Consider the following 18,795-nt stretch of genomic DNA (forward strand, 5'->3'; position numbering starts at 1 on the left):
GTTGGAACTAGATGGTCTTTAAGGTCCCTTCCAACCCAAACCATTCTATGATTCTATGATTCTCCTCATCTTTCTTAACCTGCTGCTCCACCTCCTGCATCAGCGTTTCTGTCTTCAGCCTCATCTGACCCAAGGGCAGAGCAGTGTCTCCAGGAGGCACTGCAGGCTCTCGGTGGAGCCTGCAGCACTCAGGTGCCCTGCCTTAAGTACTCGGTGGAGTGTTTCCTGGTTTTTAAGCCACAGGCATTTGCCCCTGAAGCGCTGCAGCTGGGGTATGCTGTCATCCGGGGCGAGCTCCATGGCTTTGGCCAGGAGTTTCATCCACCAAGAACGGTTCTTGCATGGCGTCCACCCAAAGTAAGTAGAGATGGGGTGGACAGGAGAAAACAGAGGCCGGTGGCTGCCTCTGAGAATCCCCAGGATCTCTGGGGTATGATGTTGCTCACCCTGTTGACCTTGGCTGTAAATTTGGTTCCTGGTGATCACGGGGTCCCTGAAAGCAACTACCCAGCCACTCCCCCTTCCAGGCTCAGTCTCAAGACATGGGAGCAGCATGGCCTAATGTGTTGAGAGGCCATAGGAGTGCACCTGAAGGGCCCAGAAAACAAAAGCCTTTTTCTCCCGTCGTTCCAGCTTTCTCCAGTCCGATCTGGCAGGCAGACATCACGTGGCACTCGGTGACCAACCCCACGCTGCACTTTTCAGCCTCCTGCCTGGAGCTCAGAGGAAGTCCAACAGCTCTGAAGAGCAGTTGTAAACCCACATTCAAGTACTCTGCTAGGGGAGGAGATTTCACTTCACTGAGCCTCATTTTAGGAGTTGTGTAATCCTGTTTAAATATAAGGAAGAATGACTCCTTATTTTATTTAAAAATGGGATTTGAAATAATCTTCATGATTCTTCTATAACAGGAAGTACTGATATGCACTCCTGTTTAAAGGGGGCCAGAAATGGGCAAAATCAAGGGATTAAAGGGCACATTTTTGATGCACCAGAGTGATTTAGGAGCATTAAAGTCGTTAAATAGTCAAGCCAGTTCTGCGAGGTGACTCAGCATCCTGTGGAACAGAGGGATCTGGGGATGTCCCTCAGCAGCTCAGACCCAGAGCCGGGATCTGACCTGGATTTCCTGGCTGCCAGGTACCAACTTCCCTCCCAGACCAGCCTTCAGTGGTTTTGTCAGGCGGTTCCTTCTCCCTGCGTGTTTCTCACCACCATTAACCGCGCAATGCAAGCGCCGTCTGGGAGAAGCGCGTGACGGGTCCCCGTGGGAAGGGGACCTACCCACGCCTCGAACACCCAGCACGCTGCGCTGGCCCCGATGAGGACCTGCCTGTGCCCGGGGACAGTACGCCTGCCAGCTGAGCCGCAGGTCCCGCAGGACATCCAGTGCCATGCTACGTATCCCTTTGGCCACCCCCTGCTCGCCCAGGAAGTGGGAGATTTTTGCTGGGCAGTGCAGGACGGGAGGGTTGTCTTTGGCTGTTTCTATCGCCTGTTTGAGCCAGAGAAGTGAACCACGTTTCCATCAGGGACTTATTGCCTGCTGTGCTGATCAAAGGGACAAAACCATCTTGGATTGATTCGTCCAGGCGGTGATTTAACCGGGAGGGTTTAAGGCTATACAAGAGACATGGTCTGCAGGGAAAGCTGATATCTCTTATTAAATCAGCAGAGAGGACTGAATGCGGGGCTAAGCTCGGGGGTTATGTGCCTGAAAGCCTCTCTCTGCTCCTTATTTTTTCCAGCTGTGCTAGGGGAATCTAATAAAGGTACTTCTGTCCCCGCAGCCTTTCACCAAACTGCTCACCCGCTGCTTTGCCGGGGGCTGATTTATGCGGTCGGGGCCAAACGCGTGGCCTGAGAGGGGTGTGTGCTACACGTGGCGGGACCGAGGGTCTCTGCTGACGTCTGGGACCTCCCCTCTTTGTCCTGGGGGATTTCCAGGAGGAAAAATGAGCGGAGGATCCATCCTGCGGAGGATTTGCAGTGTGGGGTCTCAGCACAGAGAGGCGGCACATCCCGGCTGAGCCTGGGCACGTTCTTACTCAGCTTTTGTCGCCCACAGCACCGACGCACACACCTGGCTGACTGACTTCCCCGAGTACTTTCATTCCCCCCGGTGTCACTGCTGTGCCGGCACGACTGCAGGACAATGTTTTCATGCCCGGTGAGGTGGTAGTTGCCATTTGCCTTAAACTCTCTCCTCGGGAAGTTACTGGGGGATGTAAAATCACTGCACATCCCCTGTGCCCTGGCAGCTACCCAAGGCGCAGGCACTCCTGGGATGCTTTCAGACAGCCCCTCCTGAGCAGATGGCACTTCTGAAAATAAACACCACTGGTAAGAATATAGTAATTAAATCAGTCAGAAGAAGGTGCATCATCATCTGAGGTTCAGGGCTACCTTGGATGTAGGTGCACACAGCATCCATCGGTGCTGGATGCTTTGCACCGTGAGTTACATGTGCGTAGGGACCAGAGGTGGGTTTTACACAGATGGGTTTGGGGTGCCCCTCCTGGAATAAGCCGGTTCCCCTACCTCTAGTGAGCACTGGAGGATGTGATGATTGTTGAAGCAGTGTCAGGGCCCTGCTGAAGGCAGGCGGCCTGCTCTGCTCCTCGCAGCCGGATCCCATCCAGCCTGCAACAGGAGCGGCTGGCATGGCTGAGACTGGGCAGCAAACCTGCTTTCCATACCAAACAGGAGCCCAGCACCAGGGAACCGGCTTCTCCAGGCCAGGCGTGGCCTTGTCTGAAACGCTACGGGCATTGAGGGGGGTGGTGAGCCTCCCCTGTGGAGATCACGGCTGTGGATCGCCTTGCCCAGACCCGCCAGCGCTCACAGAGGCAGCAAACACAGCGCCGCAGAGGCCACGAGCACCACGAGCATCGTTCTGTTGCCAAAGCACGATTGGCAGGCCGGGTTGTTGCTTTAAGAATGTATTTTTTAGCAGCTTAGAGATAATTTGCCCCTATGAAACCCTGGTAAACAGTTGGATCAAGCCCTGGTTATGTTGCTTTTGCCAGGCTGGGAACCTCCATTACAACCAGGATCCCTGTGTCGGCCCTGCTGTCTGCCAGCCCTGTCTGTTCCTAAGAGGGAACGCTCCTTGGGGAACTGGGATGATGGCTGCCATGGTGAGGGCTGCCACCGTCCCTGCAGTCCCCAGGGACCAGCTTGGGGCCCCCCAAGGACATGGGCAGCCAGGTGAGGCCACCAGCCAGGCCCTCCTGGGTGCGTGGGGAGAACTGGACCTAGCGGTGGAGCTCTCCCCACCTCCCAGATTGTCTGTGCCCGCTGGGAAGCAGCTTCCCGCACGGAGACTTCTTGCACAATGGTCTGGGACACCCAGCGTCAGGCCGGGAGCATCTCAGGGTGCAAGTGTGGACATGGGCTGCTCACGCTGGAGCTCGCTGGCACCTTCCCGCTGCTCAGCAAACACAGAGCAGGGAGGAGCGGGATGTGGAGCAGCAGCTCTCCCTGTGCCCATCTCCCCTCCTCACCCAGCTGCGGAGTCACGAGTGGCTGAGCTCCAGTCCTGTCAGTCCAGAGCTCTGGCTCTGTGTTGCAGGAGAAACACCAGCCTCCAGCTGGTCCAGAGCAGAGGAGGGCTCCCAGCTGTGTCACCGGCCCCATTCCCAGTTCAAGGAGATGTTGAGGAGGTGCAAACACCAGATAAGTCCGGATTTGATCCGCTCTCCATGCACGTTTGCTGCCTAGCTCCGTTCTCACTCTCCCTGCTCTCCTCCTGCAGCAGGAAAGTCTGGGTCTGGGAATGCATGACGATGTCAGGGACTTTCTGCAGGAGACACTGCCCTCCAGCCCCCGGGGAATCTGTGACACAAGGGAGCAGCGTTTCAGAGGTGGCCGCAGGGTATGTCACACCACCAGGCACGGTGCCTGGTGGCTGTGGGGCTTGGCTTTGGGCTGCCTCCGGAGGACAAGCCCTTTGCAAGGGTCAGGAACTGCCATGGGTGCCATCTCTTCCTGATGGGCTGGGGACTGTCTCCCTTGCTGAGGCTGCCCAGGGCCACCCGTCTCTCCCGCAGGACTGCTTCCCCTGCCTCGGTGTGTATGGCCCCTCCGGGGAACCCCTGCGCCCGCCTCAAGGAGAGGAACAAGCGCCCTCCAGCACGTAAGGGGGCACCTACCACCTGCAGCGCAGCATGGATGAGGGGCTGCGGCAGGCAGGTGGCCCCAGCCCTGCCAGCCCTTCTCGGGGGACAGGTTGAAGCCGGCCGTGGGTGGCCAGCACGCCTCGGAGGTGTGTTGCCCCAGAGGGGATTTCCCACTGAGCGTCTGTCCTGCTTGGGTTTTGCTCTTTGATTTCCCCCGGATCCTGGAAAAACACACCCACGCAGCAGCGTTTGGGGAGCGGGCTGTCTCCGTGAGCAGCGGTAGGGCTGAGCTTTCTCGGCACAAGAGCCCACGGGTGGCTGAGCCTCCTGTGACGCTCCCTTGCCCCGGCAGAGGAGAGGCACCGAGCCAAGCACTGGCACTGTCAAGGGTTTCCTGGATGTGCTGACATCAAAGGAGAACAGTAAGAAAGGCTGCTTCAGCACCCTGCCGAGGAACCTGCGCTGCCCCACGGAGAGGATCTTCTGGGCCACACTCAGCGAGTGCCCAGGGGAGGTGGGAAGTGGGAGCACGGACATCGGCACCGGCTGGTGGCACTGGCATCCACAGTGAGGCTGGGCTCTACAACCCAAAGCCCGCTCAGAGATCAGCGTACTCCAGCCAACCCCCATTCTGGTCATCTGCCAAGAGATTCGACAGAAAGTCCTACTGCCTCTGTACTGGGAACAAGGGGTGTGAGTGGACATGGCAGTGAGAGGGACACAGGAACGGTCAGGCTCTGAGCTTCCTCCATGGCCATTCCCAGCTCGTTACCAGCACCCCTGGGAGAGGACGAAACTTCTGAGCCAAAGGGCAGGCGCTCTTCACCATCTTCAGCCAGCTGAATGTTAGGGGTGTCCTCTGAACACAGCAGCACCCCTGCAGAAGTCCTACACCAGATCTGCGATAGAAGGGCAGACTGACCTCAGGAGGGGCTTTTCTCTCCCCCTTTATCAAGGAAACCTGGGCCCCTCAGCTGGATACCCATCCTTCAGAGAGATTGTATCCTCCCAGAAAGTCCTATTCTGCTGCTTAAAAGCCACTTTTTCCTCTAGCAGCATCAGCAGCACGTTGCAGAACTAGTGCAGGTAGGAACCCTTCCCTTAATACCCATTCCTGGAGCTGTATTCATCTCGGCAGCTTCCCCATGGAGAACCAGAACAAAGCTTAAAGGGCTCAAAGCAGACAGGGAAAGCTTTGGTCTGAAACAGTCCACCTTGGCTAGGGACGAGGAGCAGGCTTGCACGTGGCTTCTCTCCTTTGTCCAGCTGAGTGGAGAACAGGCAATTTGAAAGAGGTCAAGGATGAAGACATCGTCGTAATTGCTGGGGAATTCCAGAGATTACATTTCAGCGGGGAGGTTGTGACACGGCAGCCCTTGGCTACAGCTGGCAGCAGGCAAGTGGTGAGCGTGCTTCAGCCCGCAGAGCTGATCGACTTCTCTGTGGACTGCTGGGGTGGGCAGAACTGCTCGTGAAGAGGACTGGCCGGGCTAACTCCGACCAGTGTGTCTTCTCCTCGCTTTCCTGCGGCACAGGATCCGTTTGGCTAAGACGTGCCACAGGCTTTTGGCAACTGAAGGCTTGGCCACATGAAGGTACCACCTAGTTTTGCCTCGGGAAGCACATGAGACCTTCTCCTTCCAGGACCCTGTAGGTGTTCGTTGCTATGACATCACTGACCATGAATAACACCCTCAGAAAATGATACACGAGTCCCTGGACCGGTGTGACACGCAGTGATACCTCAGCAACCTGCAGCAGGATGCGCACTCGCTGCGTCTGACGGACAAGGGGGCTGTCAGTGGTTTCACACTGATTTACAGGAAAATCATCCCGAGCGGCTCCGGGGGACGGAGTGTGCGTTACTGACACTACAGGTGATGTGAGAAGGGATGATCGTGTAGTTAAAGCGCTGGATCGGGACCAATAAACACAACAGCCCCGCTGCAGGTTCCCTCTGTGGATGGGGAGGTTGGTATTGCCGCACCCGGCAAAGCGAGGAGACCTTTACGCTCGCCCTCTGCGTAGCAGGAGGGTTGTGGAAGTACTGGCTCTCCAGGCACTTCGCAGTTGCCAAGGTGGTGGTTGTATCTTGGGAAATGCCATTTGCCTGCAGCGGACGTGTAGGCAGTTTCCATGAGTTAGAGGAGGCAGCCTGGGAAGCAACTGCGAGGTGGATGGATAACCAGGCTGTCTGGACTCATTCCCAGTGCCGGCGTGGGGTTGCTCAAGGCTCCCAACAAAATTCACCTTCTCAGGTTCTGCCTCAGTTTACCCATCTGAGGAAGGAAGGTTGTTTTTTACTGCAAAGGGCTTTGAAATCACCAGCGTGAAAATCCCGCGAAGCAGTTAGGAACTACACTAATGAGAGACCTCGGGGGAGCCCTCCGCTCTCACCTCTGCTTGTGGCCAAGATGAGCGAGCTGCTGCGGTGGCACTGCGGGCTGGCAGCTCCACAAAAGTCCGTCTTCATCTCCAGAGGGTAGTTAGAAATCGGTCTTGGCTGAGCGTAACTCGGCAGCCTTCAGCAGGGCAGCTACGAGTTAGCTATCCTGTGATGGGGAAAGCATAGCGGAATCCAGCCTTCGCGACTGCCCAGCTCTGTTAACGTTGCAGTTCTAGGAGAAATAAAAAGGAAATCAGAACGGCGAGCAGGACTTGGAACTCAAACACATCTCTGATCACGTAGCACGAGCTCCAAAATCACTTTCCAAGCTACAGCTGTACTTTCAAGGGAATAGGCAGGCTTTTAAGAGCTCTGTTCACCTCTGTGCTCGTTAATTGCTAATGAGATTAATTCAGCCAGTGATTTGAACCCACTGAAAGGCATCTGCTTTCCAGTGAGCGGCTCAAGCCTGTTGCTAAAAACAACTGGAGTGATTTGATTTCTGCTCAAGGAAACGACTCCAGTCTCGCTCTGTGACAATAAACCACTCTTAGACAATCAGCAGTCTAATTTGTCTGTTGAGTAATTCATTATTTCTACCTTTGTCCTCATAAAACTGACATGCTTGAGGACACCAGGTACTGCCTGTCCTCCAAAGGGCGGTCTGCTGGCACGCGTGGCTCATTCCACGCTCAACGCTTCCATTCCAACGATGCTGCTCAAGGAAGTTGCGTGTATCGGTTGCAGGCACGGTGTTGTTACACAGCTGTAGAGCCCCAGGGCCACGGGTGCATCTCGACGGAGAGCTGGGTCCCAGAAAGCGACACTACGGTTACGAGCAGCGAGGGCTTCGGCGGGTGCCGATGTGCCTGCCCTGTGCCGTCTTCAGTGTGCAAGGACCGTCATCGCAAGCTGTGACGTAACAGTGCAAACGTTCACAGGCAACTGGAGGGAATTCGTGTCATCTTTCTGAAATCCACAGGATATTAAAACCTGAGAAAAGGGAAATAAAAGAGCTGTGTAACAAAGGACAGCCACAAAAACAGACTGTGAGTACACCGGCTCGCTCAGAGTTAACCTTTATGAAGTCTCATAGCAGTGTTTAGACCAGACTGGAATAATTAAATCTAGGTGTAATTACATGTTAGTTGTGGCTGATTAGGTATGCTAATTAATCTGCAATTATCCTTTGGTAGGGGAGATAATTGAAGACAGGTAAAACTGCAGTGACTTAAGAAAATCCTGATTGTTGTTCCAGAGAGGCAAGTGGAGGAGAAAGGAGAGCCCTGGAGAGAAGTGCCAAAGGCCGGGGAGCGTGCTGAAAGGAATGCTGGGCTTTGGCACCCGTGCAGATTCAGCGGGGCTGAATTTGGCAGCCTGGGTTTCAGGAGAAAGCCTGGGAGCTTCTCTCTGGGAAGAGAGCACTGGGAGAGGACGCGCCAGGTGTCACCAAGGAGGGGTAGGAATACCTCCGACTGAGCCTACGCAGCTGCTGAGGGGTTTTTTCAAGGAAGATGTGGATGTGAAACTCCTCAGGCTGAAGAGTGCACTGCACCTTCATCCTCGCTTCTGTGGCTGCTCATTCCAACCAGGGATTCGATGTACTAGCACAAAGTAGCTGCCTGAGTCAATGGCTGCAGCACCAACGCCCAAAATTGGGGTTTGTCTGCCTCAGACAAAACGTCACAGGGAAGGAATGAGGCAAGGGCGGAAAAGCCATCAGGATAATTGGCGTCATGAAGCTACGTGGGACATAACTGAAGGGTTCAGGCTCAGCCGTGGGTGTTTGTTTTGTGCAGGTGTGTCTTGGGCCAGAGATTAGGGTAGACTCACAGACTTCAAAGACATTCCTTGGAAGCTGTTTGCCGCACCAGGGTCCTCATCTCCCAACAGCCTCGCGTTGTCTCGGGTCTCTTACCCAGACAGCAGCTGTTCTGGGAATCCCTGACCACTCTGACACCACAGTAAGCGTGAGAAATGAGAAACGGAACTGTTGAGAAGTAAGTAATCATGAAAAGACACCGCTCTGAATGGTATGCTGGCTAGATCTTTATTTGAAACAGCCCGTACAGCCGAAACTTAAAAGCAACAGCAATTATGCATCTGCACGTGTGGGACGGATACGTTTGCAGTACCCAGTCACATACAAAGTTTGCCAATAAATTAAGGAGTGAAAAACCAAATACAGTGCGTATCTAGAGATCACCAGTACAGAAGTGAGAGAAACACAGCCGAAGTAGAAGTATTTGTACATCCTCTAGCTGTTTTAACATCGCCCTTTAAAAGCCAACCAAACACATTCTTGCTCTGTGCAGATCATCTTACAAGCACTGGGCTAAATCGCAGCTTTGCCCCAGGGACAAGGAAACCGCTCTCGCGGCAGGAGGGCAGGTTACACCCTGAGAACGGGCGTTTGCCTTCCTGCGTACCCCAAAGCCTGGAACGGTGCGGCAGATGCTCCCGGATCACTGACACAGCTCCACCTCCTGCCCGGCCCTGTGGCTTGGGCAGCGCTGTAGGCGCTCTGCGTCGGCTGCGTCTCCCCGTGGCAGGCTGTGCCTGCCGCCAGGCCCCAGCGCTGGATTTTAAGGGGTACCGTCTTTGCACACGATGTGCCCAGCATGCATCACTGATTCATCAAACTTATTCATGTTACTGCTTTATCATTGGTGTCATCTGGACCATAAACATCCATCTATCAATAAATAAAATCATTGGTTTAGCACTCATAAAATTGCAACGCCTCCCACTGGTAATTGTTTAAACTCTTCATGTTACCCCTGACGCAAGCCCCGAGAAAACGACTTTCTTCTCCCTCAAACTCGGTAAGGTTTCAAGTAACAACGTAAAGTACCACTCGAACAAGGCATGGGCTTGGTTTGGAACCACGTTTCTGGCTACAGGGCCAGAACGTTTCCACACTCACATGTGACGGTGTGAAGTCCGTGACTGTGCCGTTCTCACCAGCGAGCAGCAGGAGGGGAACCAAACAGTACGTACTACTGCCTTCCTCTCCAGGTGACTGAAACAGTCCTTTTACAAAGCCTATCAGTCTAATCCAGCTAAAATGAAAAGCAAAAATGGCACTCGAGTCAAAACCAAAGCCCGTGTGTGTCGAGAGTCACAGCCAGAGTTCCTAACAGCCACCTGCTCTAACAAACCTCGTATGGACAAAGACTTGACTTCCTTTTCCTACCGGCCAGGACAGGATGGTCTGAAACAACCCACGTCTTCCTCCAGCTTAGTATGTGTAAGGCACTAAAATTAAGCAACAACCAAAACCCCACATAAAGAAAATCAAGAAATATCAAAATAAACTGACCCACAATGAGTAAAATATGAAATTAATACTCGCCTATATGAAACATCAGCATTTTCTTCAGTAGCCTGCAAAGCCAGAACGTTGATATTTTGGGGCAAAACCCAATTCACCAATGGAAAAATACCTAAACCCTACATCCACTTACACTATATGATCAAAAGCAGTGCCTATGATCTGATAGGCACAAGTAAAAAGCATTTTCTTCACACCTCGAGGCTCAGTTTTGAAACTGAAGCCACAGTTTTGGGAGTTTAACTGCTCTCTTGAGATCATAGTACGGTACAACCCCAGCTGTACAGTGCCACACAACATCAGGCAGCGCTGTACAGCCGGAATATCACGGTACAGGTTACCAACCGGAGGCAAACATTTCGAAGGACGTGATTAATCTGACCATGCGTTCAGCTTTGGCACCTTTTTCTGAGCCCTCCTCACCATTTTCAAAAGTAACATTGAATAGAGTATACAACTGGTGTAATTCCAGTGTCTCCCTTTCCGATTATGTTTCTGATGCTTGGAAATAGGTGAACTCACCTATGCTACTGCATCAGATACAAAGGCTAGCACTTAAGATTTCTTAAAAACAATCACTCTTGAGTTTGGAAAATTGGTTTTTAAAACATACGAAGAAATACTAAACAGAAATGTATAAAGCAGGAATTCATATCTTTAAACATCAACAACAATGAGCTTATTTGGAGAGCAATAAAGCTTTTTTTTTAAAGGATATACTGACTAGCTATAGGTAAATTCATCTTTCCCTGATTGCTTGGTTAGACCACTGAGGCTCAGTGCCTCGCAGCTTTGCAGATTTTGTCGTACACTTCCGGAAAGGCATCCTTGCAATTCATTTGCTCCCTCAGCTTGTGGTATAACGAACCGTCAAACATATCCCAGAATTCCTCACGGGTCATATAGCAATCTGCATAGAGCATCTGGAAGCTGCAGAGGGGAAAAAACCAGAGACAGAGATTCAGTATTAACTGTGCCACAAGATTTGAAATACAATATTAACCAAAAAAACCCATTAAAAAACCCAACCAAAACATTCAGGCCCAGCTATGAATAGCAAATATTCAACCAAAAAACCCTGCAAGAATGCTTTTTTAAAAACAAGCAAATATAATTGTTCACATGGATTACACTGGGACACTTGGCCGATTATAGCTGGACATGAGCCGGCCGTGTGCGCTGGCAGCCCAGAAAGCCAACCGTATCCTGGGCTGTATCCAGAGAAGTGTGGCCAGCAGGGCGAGGGAGGGGATTCTGCCCCTGTGCTCTGCTCTGGTGAGACCCCACCTGGAGTGCTGCGTCCAGCTGTGGAGCCCTCAGCATCAGAAGGATACAGACCAGTTGGAGCGAGTCCAGAGGAGGCCACGGAGATGATCAGAGGGCTGGAGCCCCTCTGCTATGGGGACAGGCTGAGAGAGCTGGGCTTGTTCAGCCTGGAGAAGAGAAGGCTCCGGAGAGACCTTATAGCACCATCCAGTACCTGAAGGGGCTACAAGGAAGCTGGGGGGAACTTTTTACAAGGGCCTGTAGTGACAGAACAAGGGGTAACGGGTTTAAATTGAAAGTGGGAAGGTTTAGATTGGATATCAGGAAGAAGTTCTTCCCAGAGAGGGTGGGGAGGCACTGGGACAGGTTGCCCAGAGAAGCTGTGGATGCCCCATCCCTGGAAGTGTCCAAGGCCAGGCTGGATGAGGCTTGGAGCAACCTGGTCTAGTGGAAGGTGTCCCTGCCCATGGCAGGGGGGTTGGAACTGGATGATCTTTAAGGTCCATTCCAACCCAATCTACTCTGTGATTCTATGATTCTATGAAGTCTAGAGAGAACTTCAAAAGTTCGCCCAAATCAAGAGTCTGTGCACTGAAAACCACATGTAACCTAAATTCTCCCTGACAAATACATTTCTAACGGCTTTCGAAAGCCTGCTTTCCTTTTTCTTCCATTCAAAACCTTCCAATTCCACCTTCAAACAAAAAGGAAGCATTTTTTCTCCCTGCTTGTGTACGACCCGTGGGGGTACAGTCATAGCATCTCCTATTAGCCGGCGTCACAAAATGCATTCAAGGCAGATGTAGCAACACCGTCTCCGATTTTTTACAGTTTCTCCAAACTGGACATTGAGTATACAGCCAGGAAGGCAAAAGCCTGCCCTATCCAGGCTGAGAAGATAAATTTATAGTGTTAAAGAAGCGCAGCGTAACAAAGGTCCATTTTCAAAATAAGTGAAATCCTTATGTGGCTGTGGCCTCCTCCTTCCTTTCACGTAAAACACAAACTGTCACATAAAAGCTCTGTTGTTGCGTGTGATTACGAAACTGTAAGATTAAGCATTTATCCATTGTTCATTTCCCAGGAACAGGTAGAGAAGAGACAAAGCTTTGTTAGTAAAGAGCTTTACATTAAAAGCTTAATTTCAAGTAATTAGAAAAAAGCTTAAAATTCACTTTCAGTTGCTTTGTTCTCTGGCAGATGACTTACTGCAGCTAAAAGTCATTCACCCTCTCCAAGTCATCTGGAAGCAGACTCACTGCTGTCACTCACTGATATAATCACTGTTAGACCGAGAAGTAGGTCAAAACAGAAATGTGGATAAATTACACTGATCGTGTAAAAATACCGGGTAGTTGTTTTTTGTTCCTGTGAAACAAGTCTGTTACTGCCTCTCCGCTGACACTACTACAGCACGTGAGGCTGGCATGAGTCTGTGACAGATGGTGGGCACATATCTCCCGCCTACTGCGGTCCGGTGTGATAGGAATCAGGGCAGGGAAAAGGAAGCTATGGAAGTACAAGCTGTGTGGGAGGAAAGACTCCTATCACCGCAGAGGGACTGCAGGGACGAGTCAAGGCTGGCCTCCCTGTACGAGGACACAGTGGCGCAAGACCGGGGAAGAGCTGCAGCATGACTGCAAGGAGCAGAACAGACCCAAGGGCAGGCAGGGAAGCTGTCCAAACTTTTAAGAGCCTGTGGGATTCTTGGAGGGACTGCGGCCAACATAGCACTTGCTCTGCCCCTGCTCTGAACCGGCCTGGAAGAGGTCAGCCTCCGTAGGCAAGCTCAGCGGCGGACTTCCCTGGCCGGCCTTGCCGAGAGCCGTCACCGACCCATGCCAGCTCCGCTCTGGGACAGCGACCGTTTTCCACACGGTCAGCACAGACCTGCCGAGGTGCACGGATGGATTGTGTTGCGGCAGAGACTCTGCTCCCACAGCAGCCTGGAGCTGCGAGGACGTGAAGGTGACCTGGAGCTCCCCAGCTCCCGAATATGCCGTAAGAATTTCAGCCAGTGCACTCGTTTGGTTGGTTGGTTTTGCAATCCAATAATGAAAGCTTAAGCATATTTAAAAATCATAACATCAGAATTAGTCATTAAAATTAATTTTAGATTATTGTGGTTGCTAAATTATTGCAATATTAAAATGCTGTGGGATTAAATAACTATGATTAAACCACACAGGCATAAATTATATGGCACTATTACTGTTCTAAGGAATGGGATCCTTACCCATGCACACTTCTGACAAACTTTTCCATTTGCCTCATTGAAGCCCTGGCTTCAAATTGTTTCCTCTTGGGCTCTCCATAAGCTCCTATATCCACGTAGAGTTCTGCTTCATCCCCTTTTGGGTGGACCATACCAGGATTATTGGGCAATATGAAAGGACATAACCAAAGAGGGTACACCTGCGGAGGCAAGAAAACACTTTATCACTTGTTTTTTAACAAAACAAACCTTTAAGCTCTCTCTTAACAAAGGTGACAAAATGAAAAGCCATGAGGACTTCTTCCCAATTTGGGATTGAAACAGCTCTTCCTTTCCAACTGTCTTGGTTCTTAGCTGCACTTCTAATGACACAAAGAGATTGAGATGCTCAGAATATGTGCTGTGTCCTCCTAGAATTACATCTCCTCCCCCTCAAATATTTGAAATGAAAAAAAAAACCCCACCCAACTCATCCCTGATCCCAAAGCAGCAACTGAATACATATTCTGAGTAAAAGGAGAACAATGGGTTTTCTTTTCCAGGTCAGTCCAAAACTTAAATTGCCAAGTTTGTACTTCTCCTACTAACTAAAATAAATTCAGAAAAAAAAGCAAGAAAGGGAAATTAATTCCCACCGTTGGGGTTTAGTGAGACCGCCAGTCATTCCAGGTGAAAGAAAATCAGTTCCAGTTTTACTAAGGGATAAAATCTTTTAGAAGTGTTGGCTTTCTACTAAAGATGGAATCTCACTGGGTGTTTTTAATTCTTCTTTTTCATAAAACTGTGTTCATTTCTCCTGCAGCCTTGCATCACAGACTCGCAAAGCACAGCACTCCCCAGGATACAACGACCTTTGATGGAGACAGACTATGACGTCTTTGAGATCAACAGCCACAGTTCTTATCACACACGGGCTGAGATTTGCGGCATTTTAATAACATGTGTTCTTACATTAAGGTCAGCATGGAAGGTCTGGATAGATTTTTCAAGGCTCTTCATTGGGACCAACATGTCCTGTACGACATGGTGTTGCTCGTACAGCTTTCGAATCGCTTCTCCTTGGGTGAGTTTCAACAAAGAGATTTTTGGAGGAACCATCCAGCCAAACAGGTAACGGAAAACAGGGTTATTGCCAAAAGGAATGATGTCCTTTGAAGAGGAAAGAAAACCAGTTGGACTTAAGAATGTGTAAGTGAACCAGAAGACAAAATACTTCAGAATCCTCAGAGCAATATTAAGCCTGATTTTCAATAAATTTAACTGCTGATGCTGTTGCTAAACTACTCTAACACAAATATGAACAAATAAGAGAGGCTGGACTGAACTTAGCAACACAGCCCTGCCCAAGCCTCCTCGAGTTACAACAACTGATTTTCAGTCATATGAATCACAACATGCCAGCCCAAATACTTTCAGATAATAAAGCTGAGAGAACAGTAGGCTGTTATCTTAAAAGAGCTAAGGAAGGAGGGCATAAGAAGCTAAGCTTACAGAACTCTTGCAAGAATGAACACGTACACAATCACATCTTAAAAAGAATTTTAAAGCTGTAAAAATGTAAGTACTTCCTGCAGAGCCAACTCCTGTTTGACTTTTCTGGGAGCTGAGAAGATCCGGTATCTCACTCCAGAGATATAATGCCAAATACAGTTTTGTGTAAATGCACGTTATAACAAATACATTTATGAAATTCAAAGTAACGACCTTACTGCATAATTACTACCCTGAGTTTAGGCAGCGCTGACTGTCAGCTGTAATTTCACTCTGGTGTGTTTTCCACCACCTCGCTTTGAAAACCACTTAGTAAGTATAAAAGTTAATGCTGAAATATATACTTGAGGTCTAAATTCAGAAAAGCACTATAAGCAGAGATTAGGAGGTTATGACATAATGCCTTATATAGAGAGAATTGCCTTTGGATTTGTTTTGCCCAAATGCAGGACTTTTAAATTTGCCAGAAACATCACTATTTTTTTCTGCCACAAAAGACAGAAGTGTTGCAAGAGGAAGAAGGTACATTATTCCTGCCATGGGATAGAGCAGAGTACCTTCCTGCAGATGTTATTTTCATTTTGGAACTGGTCTTACTTGGAGCTCCCAGAAGATGCTGCGGGTATGTCTATGGTAATAGTGTCTTGAGGGAATGTATTCTGTTCCCGTCCTGTCAGCTTTCAAATACTTCTCCACATGTTTAAAGAACCACGGCTTGTAGTAGTTGCCAATTCTGTTTATCTATAAAAAAAACATCTGTTACTTAGCAAACACCAACACAGGTAACTTCACTCTACTAGGCAACAGTCCCCAAATTCCTTTAGTGCGAAGAATCAGTGTTATACACTCTGTGGCAGTTTGAACGAGACCATTGCAGAGATCCAGGGAGCCTTGGTTTCTTCACATGCATGGCTCCTTCTTACCTTTCTTGCCATTAAGGTTTAATTTAAATGAGGCTTGCTAAGGCTTGCCTGTTAAGAGCTAATGAAAAGACGACAACTGGGGCAGACCTGGATCCCTAAACCAGCCATCTCTCAATCCACCGTTAATCCCAAGTCTCATATGGCAGAGGAGAAACATCCAGGTTGAGGGATGGAGTAAACAGTTAGTACGTCCCTCCTGTGAACGTCCCTGATGTGTTTTACCAATATTAACTGTATTAAAAACTTGCTGGGAGAAGGGTTACCCTGAATAACTGCAGTTTAAACCAGCACTGTTCTATGTATGAGAAAAGATACTTCTCTTCCTCCTTAGCTACTGCAACAGAAGGCTGTGGACTAAATTATTTGCTAGAATAATGAAATCAGTGGGGCATTTCTTAACAGTTGAAGAGGTTTAGAGTACAGGCTCTGTTGTAGCAACAAAGAGACATATTTTAAAATAATCTGAGGGACCGATCTAACTTTTAATCCCGTGTCAAGTGATTGTTCCAATCTTATAATGATTCTGGGTTTAAATTGGCATATAGTACATCTTCAGGTAAACTTGTGGGCTACGGTTTTCCTTTGTAACTTCCCTTCAGTTACCTTGCTTTGCTCAGCTTCATCAGTCAAGACTCCTGTCATGATGACCGCTTCTTCCAGGGAATACACAAGTCCTTCCACAAAGCTGTTCTCCTTGTTCTTAGATTCTTCACTAAACTTCTCGCAAATCTTCTGCAGTCCTCTCACAGGCTCATAATGTATCTTGATATATTTCTTGGCAGGAATCATTTTTATTTCTGCTGCAACCAGGAAACCCAGAGTGCCACAAGACCAAGGCACTGCATAAAATAGGTCTGAATTTTCAGTCTGCAAAAAGTATGTCATACTAAATCACATATCCATACCGATTAACCGTCAACGACATTGTAAATGATAGCAAAATAACGTTTTGTCTTACTGGTGAACATCTCACAAGGCTTCCGTCAGCAAGAACGAGTTCATAGGCCACACAGGTATGTTGAAAAAGGCCATATATATGGGATGAAGACTCGATGCCAGTTCCCATGATCAGGCCACCTTATCAAGAGAGAACATAACAAATCAAATGAAACACACTCCAAAACGACAGTGGTTTAGGAGAACAAACCCCCGCTTTCAAGCTCAAGGCATGACTTTTAAGATTATTTAAAAAGCTAATGAAAAAGCAGCAAAATCAGTGCTTCTCTTGTTGTCACAACGACCCTCACCTACTGTGAGATCATCAAGCTCTGGTACCACAGGAATAGTCCAGCCCATGGGGTTCAGGTGTGCAGTCAACTGGCCCATGGACACCAAAGGTTCCACACGAACAACCTAAAAAGCAAAAAAAAACCCAATTCCCCCCATGAAACTAAGTTCAGCACTAACAGTGACAAAATATGGCTAACTGGATTGTACTTCCATCTGCTATCAGAATTCAGAGACTTACTTTCCTAAGAGCACTACTAAAAATAGTCAAAACTGTTTAGTGATTCCTCCTCTGCCTCAACATCTTGTCGCTCAGTGCCCAAAACCATAAATCAATCTGGTCTTTTAGACTTCAGCACATAAAAGCTAAGCAATTCCATATGCTGGGTTTTTTTTAGATAGAATGATCCAAGCACACATTATAAAACCTGAAATTCGGTGGGTCTCGTACAAAACCCCTTTGTTCTTCATGGCATCTAATCTCTTCAGATACAAATACAGTAACAAAAGCTGTGAACTTCATTACTGTGAAAGCTTTGCGATGACTTTGCTACCTGTCTTTCAGTGTCCACTTCCAGAACGTCCATTAAGTTGATCATGATGTTCTTATGAATCTTCTTATACTTTCCAACGCGAAGCGATACAGTCAACCAGCCAGGCCGGCCAGTGCACATGTATCTTTTGCTGCCTTCATTTTTCCACTCCCGAACCTGCAAGAGGTAACAACCACACTGACACTGTAAGGCATAAACACGTCGTCAATAACGTACGCCAGAAACATTTTTCCCTCGCTGTGACAAAGCGTTCAGAAATGTCGTTACCCCTCTACATGTGTGCTACCTCCAAGTAACAAACCTGGATGTCTTTATGTCAAGTAACGACGTTTCGGAAGTCTCCCTGCAGACCTCTGAACTTCTAAATAAAATCCCACCAGAGGGGTGCACGTAGAGGAAGCATTTCTAATACTCCATAACTTTGGGGTTTTTTATGGAGATGGGATTCAGAAAACTAGAATGCAAGTTTGAAAAGTCCACAGGAAAAACTACACTTGAAGGGAAGTATTATCACTGTCATAAATCATGTCAGTTCCATGAAGGTTAACAAAACACAGCCTCCTCCTAAAACCACCAAAATTAGGTCTGAACCTGCAAATGAACAGGCAAAGAGAGGAGTTGAGAAAGAGAACGTGTAAGCCATACGCGTGATCCACAGATTCTGCGAAGCCGCAGTGGTTAACAGTTGGAGAACAAACGTCAATTGTAGCGTTTTCTTCAAAGCTTAACTGCTACTACAGCTGGTGATAACCAACCCCAACCCCTCCAAGAATAACGCCGTGCCCATTAACATCCCTCTGTATCTGCAATGAACATGACAATCACGGAAGGAAAGAGCTGCAGACGTGACAGGATTACCATAAATACTAGGGAGCACACAGGCGTTGACATCTGCATTTCCGGCTGGATGAAAAGTTTTGGCTAATTACCTCTTGGAACCAAGGGCGCCGAGGAGCAGGGTGCAGGTGGCATTACAGCACGGCATTAAGCCGACGACGCAAAGACCCTCAGTTATTTTTCTGTCACACACAGGGGCGTGCAGGGATGCACCGCTCCGAGGATGTTACGCTGACAGCAGCCGCACCTGCGCCGCCAGCTGCTGCCGCCGCAACTTCACCTGCGAAAGGAGTTGCCGACGGGGGAAAAATAAAACCCACCCACGGGGCAGAGAGAGAAACCCGACCGATTTTTCCCGCTCCCGATTCGGGGCTGGATGTCGCTCAGCTCCGGGAGCGGCGGCGGGAGAGGCCCGGCGCCAGGCCCCGGGGTGCACCGCGG

General features: G+C 49.3%; 2 protein-coding genes across 2 annotated transcripts; one reads left to right on the forward strand and one right to left on the reverse strand.

Annotated features, from left to right (window-relative positions):
* Nucleotides 1-3,128: 3,128 nt before the first annotated feature.
* LOC104508878 (chromosome unknown open reading frame, human C1orf177) lies at nucleotides 3,129-7,044 on the forward strand. The gene is given in 10 exon segments (XM_010150637.1): nucleotides 3,129-3,210; nucleotides 3,575-3,674; nucleotides 3,754-3,877; nucleotides 4,164-4,200; nucleotides 4,203-4,267; nucleotides 4,474-4,635; nucleotides 4,694-4,814; nucleotides 5,388-5,524; nucleotides 5,766-5,896; nucleotides 6,963-7,044. Coding segments are annotated over 10 exon segments (1,041 nt in total).
* A 3,167-nt stretch (nucleotides 7,045-10,211) lies between these two features.
* DHCR24 (24-dehydrocholesterol reductase) lies at nucleotides 10,212-17,670 on the reverse strand. The gene is made up of 8 exons (XM_010150636.1): nucleotides 17,518-17,670; nucleotides 16,984-17,089; nucleotides 16,695-16,813; nucleotides 16,340-16,603; nucleotides 15,411-15,554; nucleotides 14,274-14,471; nucleotides 13,344-13,522; nucleotides 10,212-10,771 (listed from the first exon to the last, which is right to left on the reverse strand). The coding sequence occupies exons 1-8, from the start codon at nucleotides 17,635-17,637 to the stop codon at nucleotides 10,618-10,620; spliced, it is 1,284 nt and encodes a 427-aa protein (XP_010148938.1). The 5' UTR covers nucleotides 17,638-17,670; the 3' UTR covers nucleotides 10,212-10,617.
* Nucleotides 17,671-18,795: the final 1,125 nt, after the last annotated feature.

The sequence above is a fragment of the Eurypyga helias genome, unplaced genomic scaffold (assembly GCF_000690775.1).
Source record: "Eurypyga helias isolate BGI_N326 unplaced genomic scaffold, ASM69077v1 scaffold20994, whole genome shotgun sequence".
NCBI lineage: Eukaryota > Metazoa > Chordata > Aves > Eurypygiformes > Eurypygidae > Eurypyga > Eurypyga helias.

Bases quoted from the DNA above. Each gene is read 5' to 3' on its own strand.
- DHCR24 (XM_010150636.1), bottom strand. From the start codon at position 17,637: ATGTGCACTGGCCGGCCTGGCTGGTTGACTGTATCGCTTCGCGTTGGA. The intron at 15,555-16,339 runs GTAACTGAAGGG...TTTTTTTTATAG, and splicing joins ATGAAGCTGAGCAAAGCAAG to ATAAACAGAATTGGCAACTA. The intron at 10,772-13,343 runs GTAAGGATCCCA...TCCCCTCTGCAG, and splicing joins TTTGTCAGAAGTGTGCATGG to CTTCCAGATGCTCTATGCAG.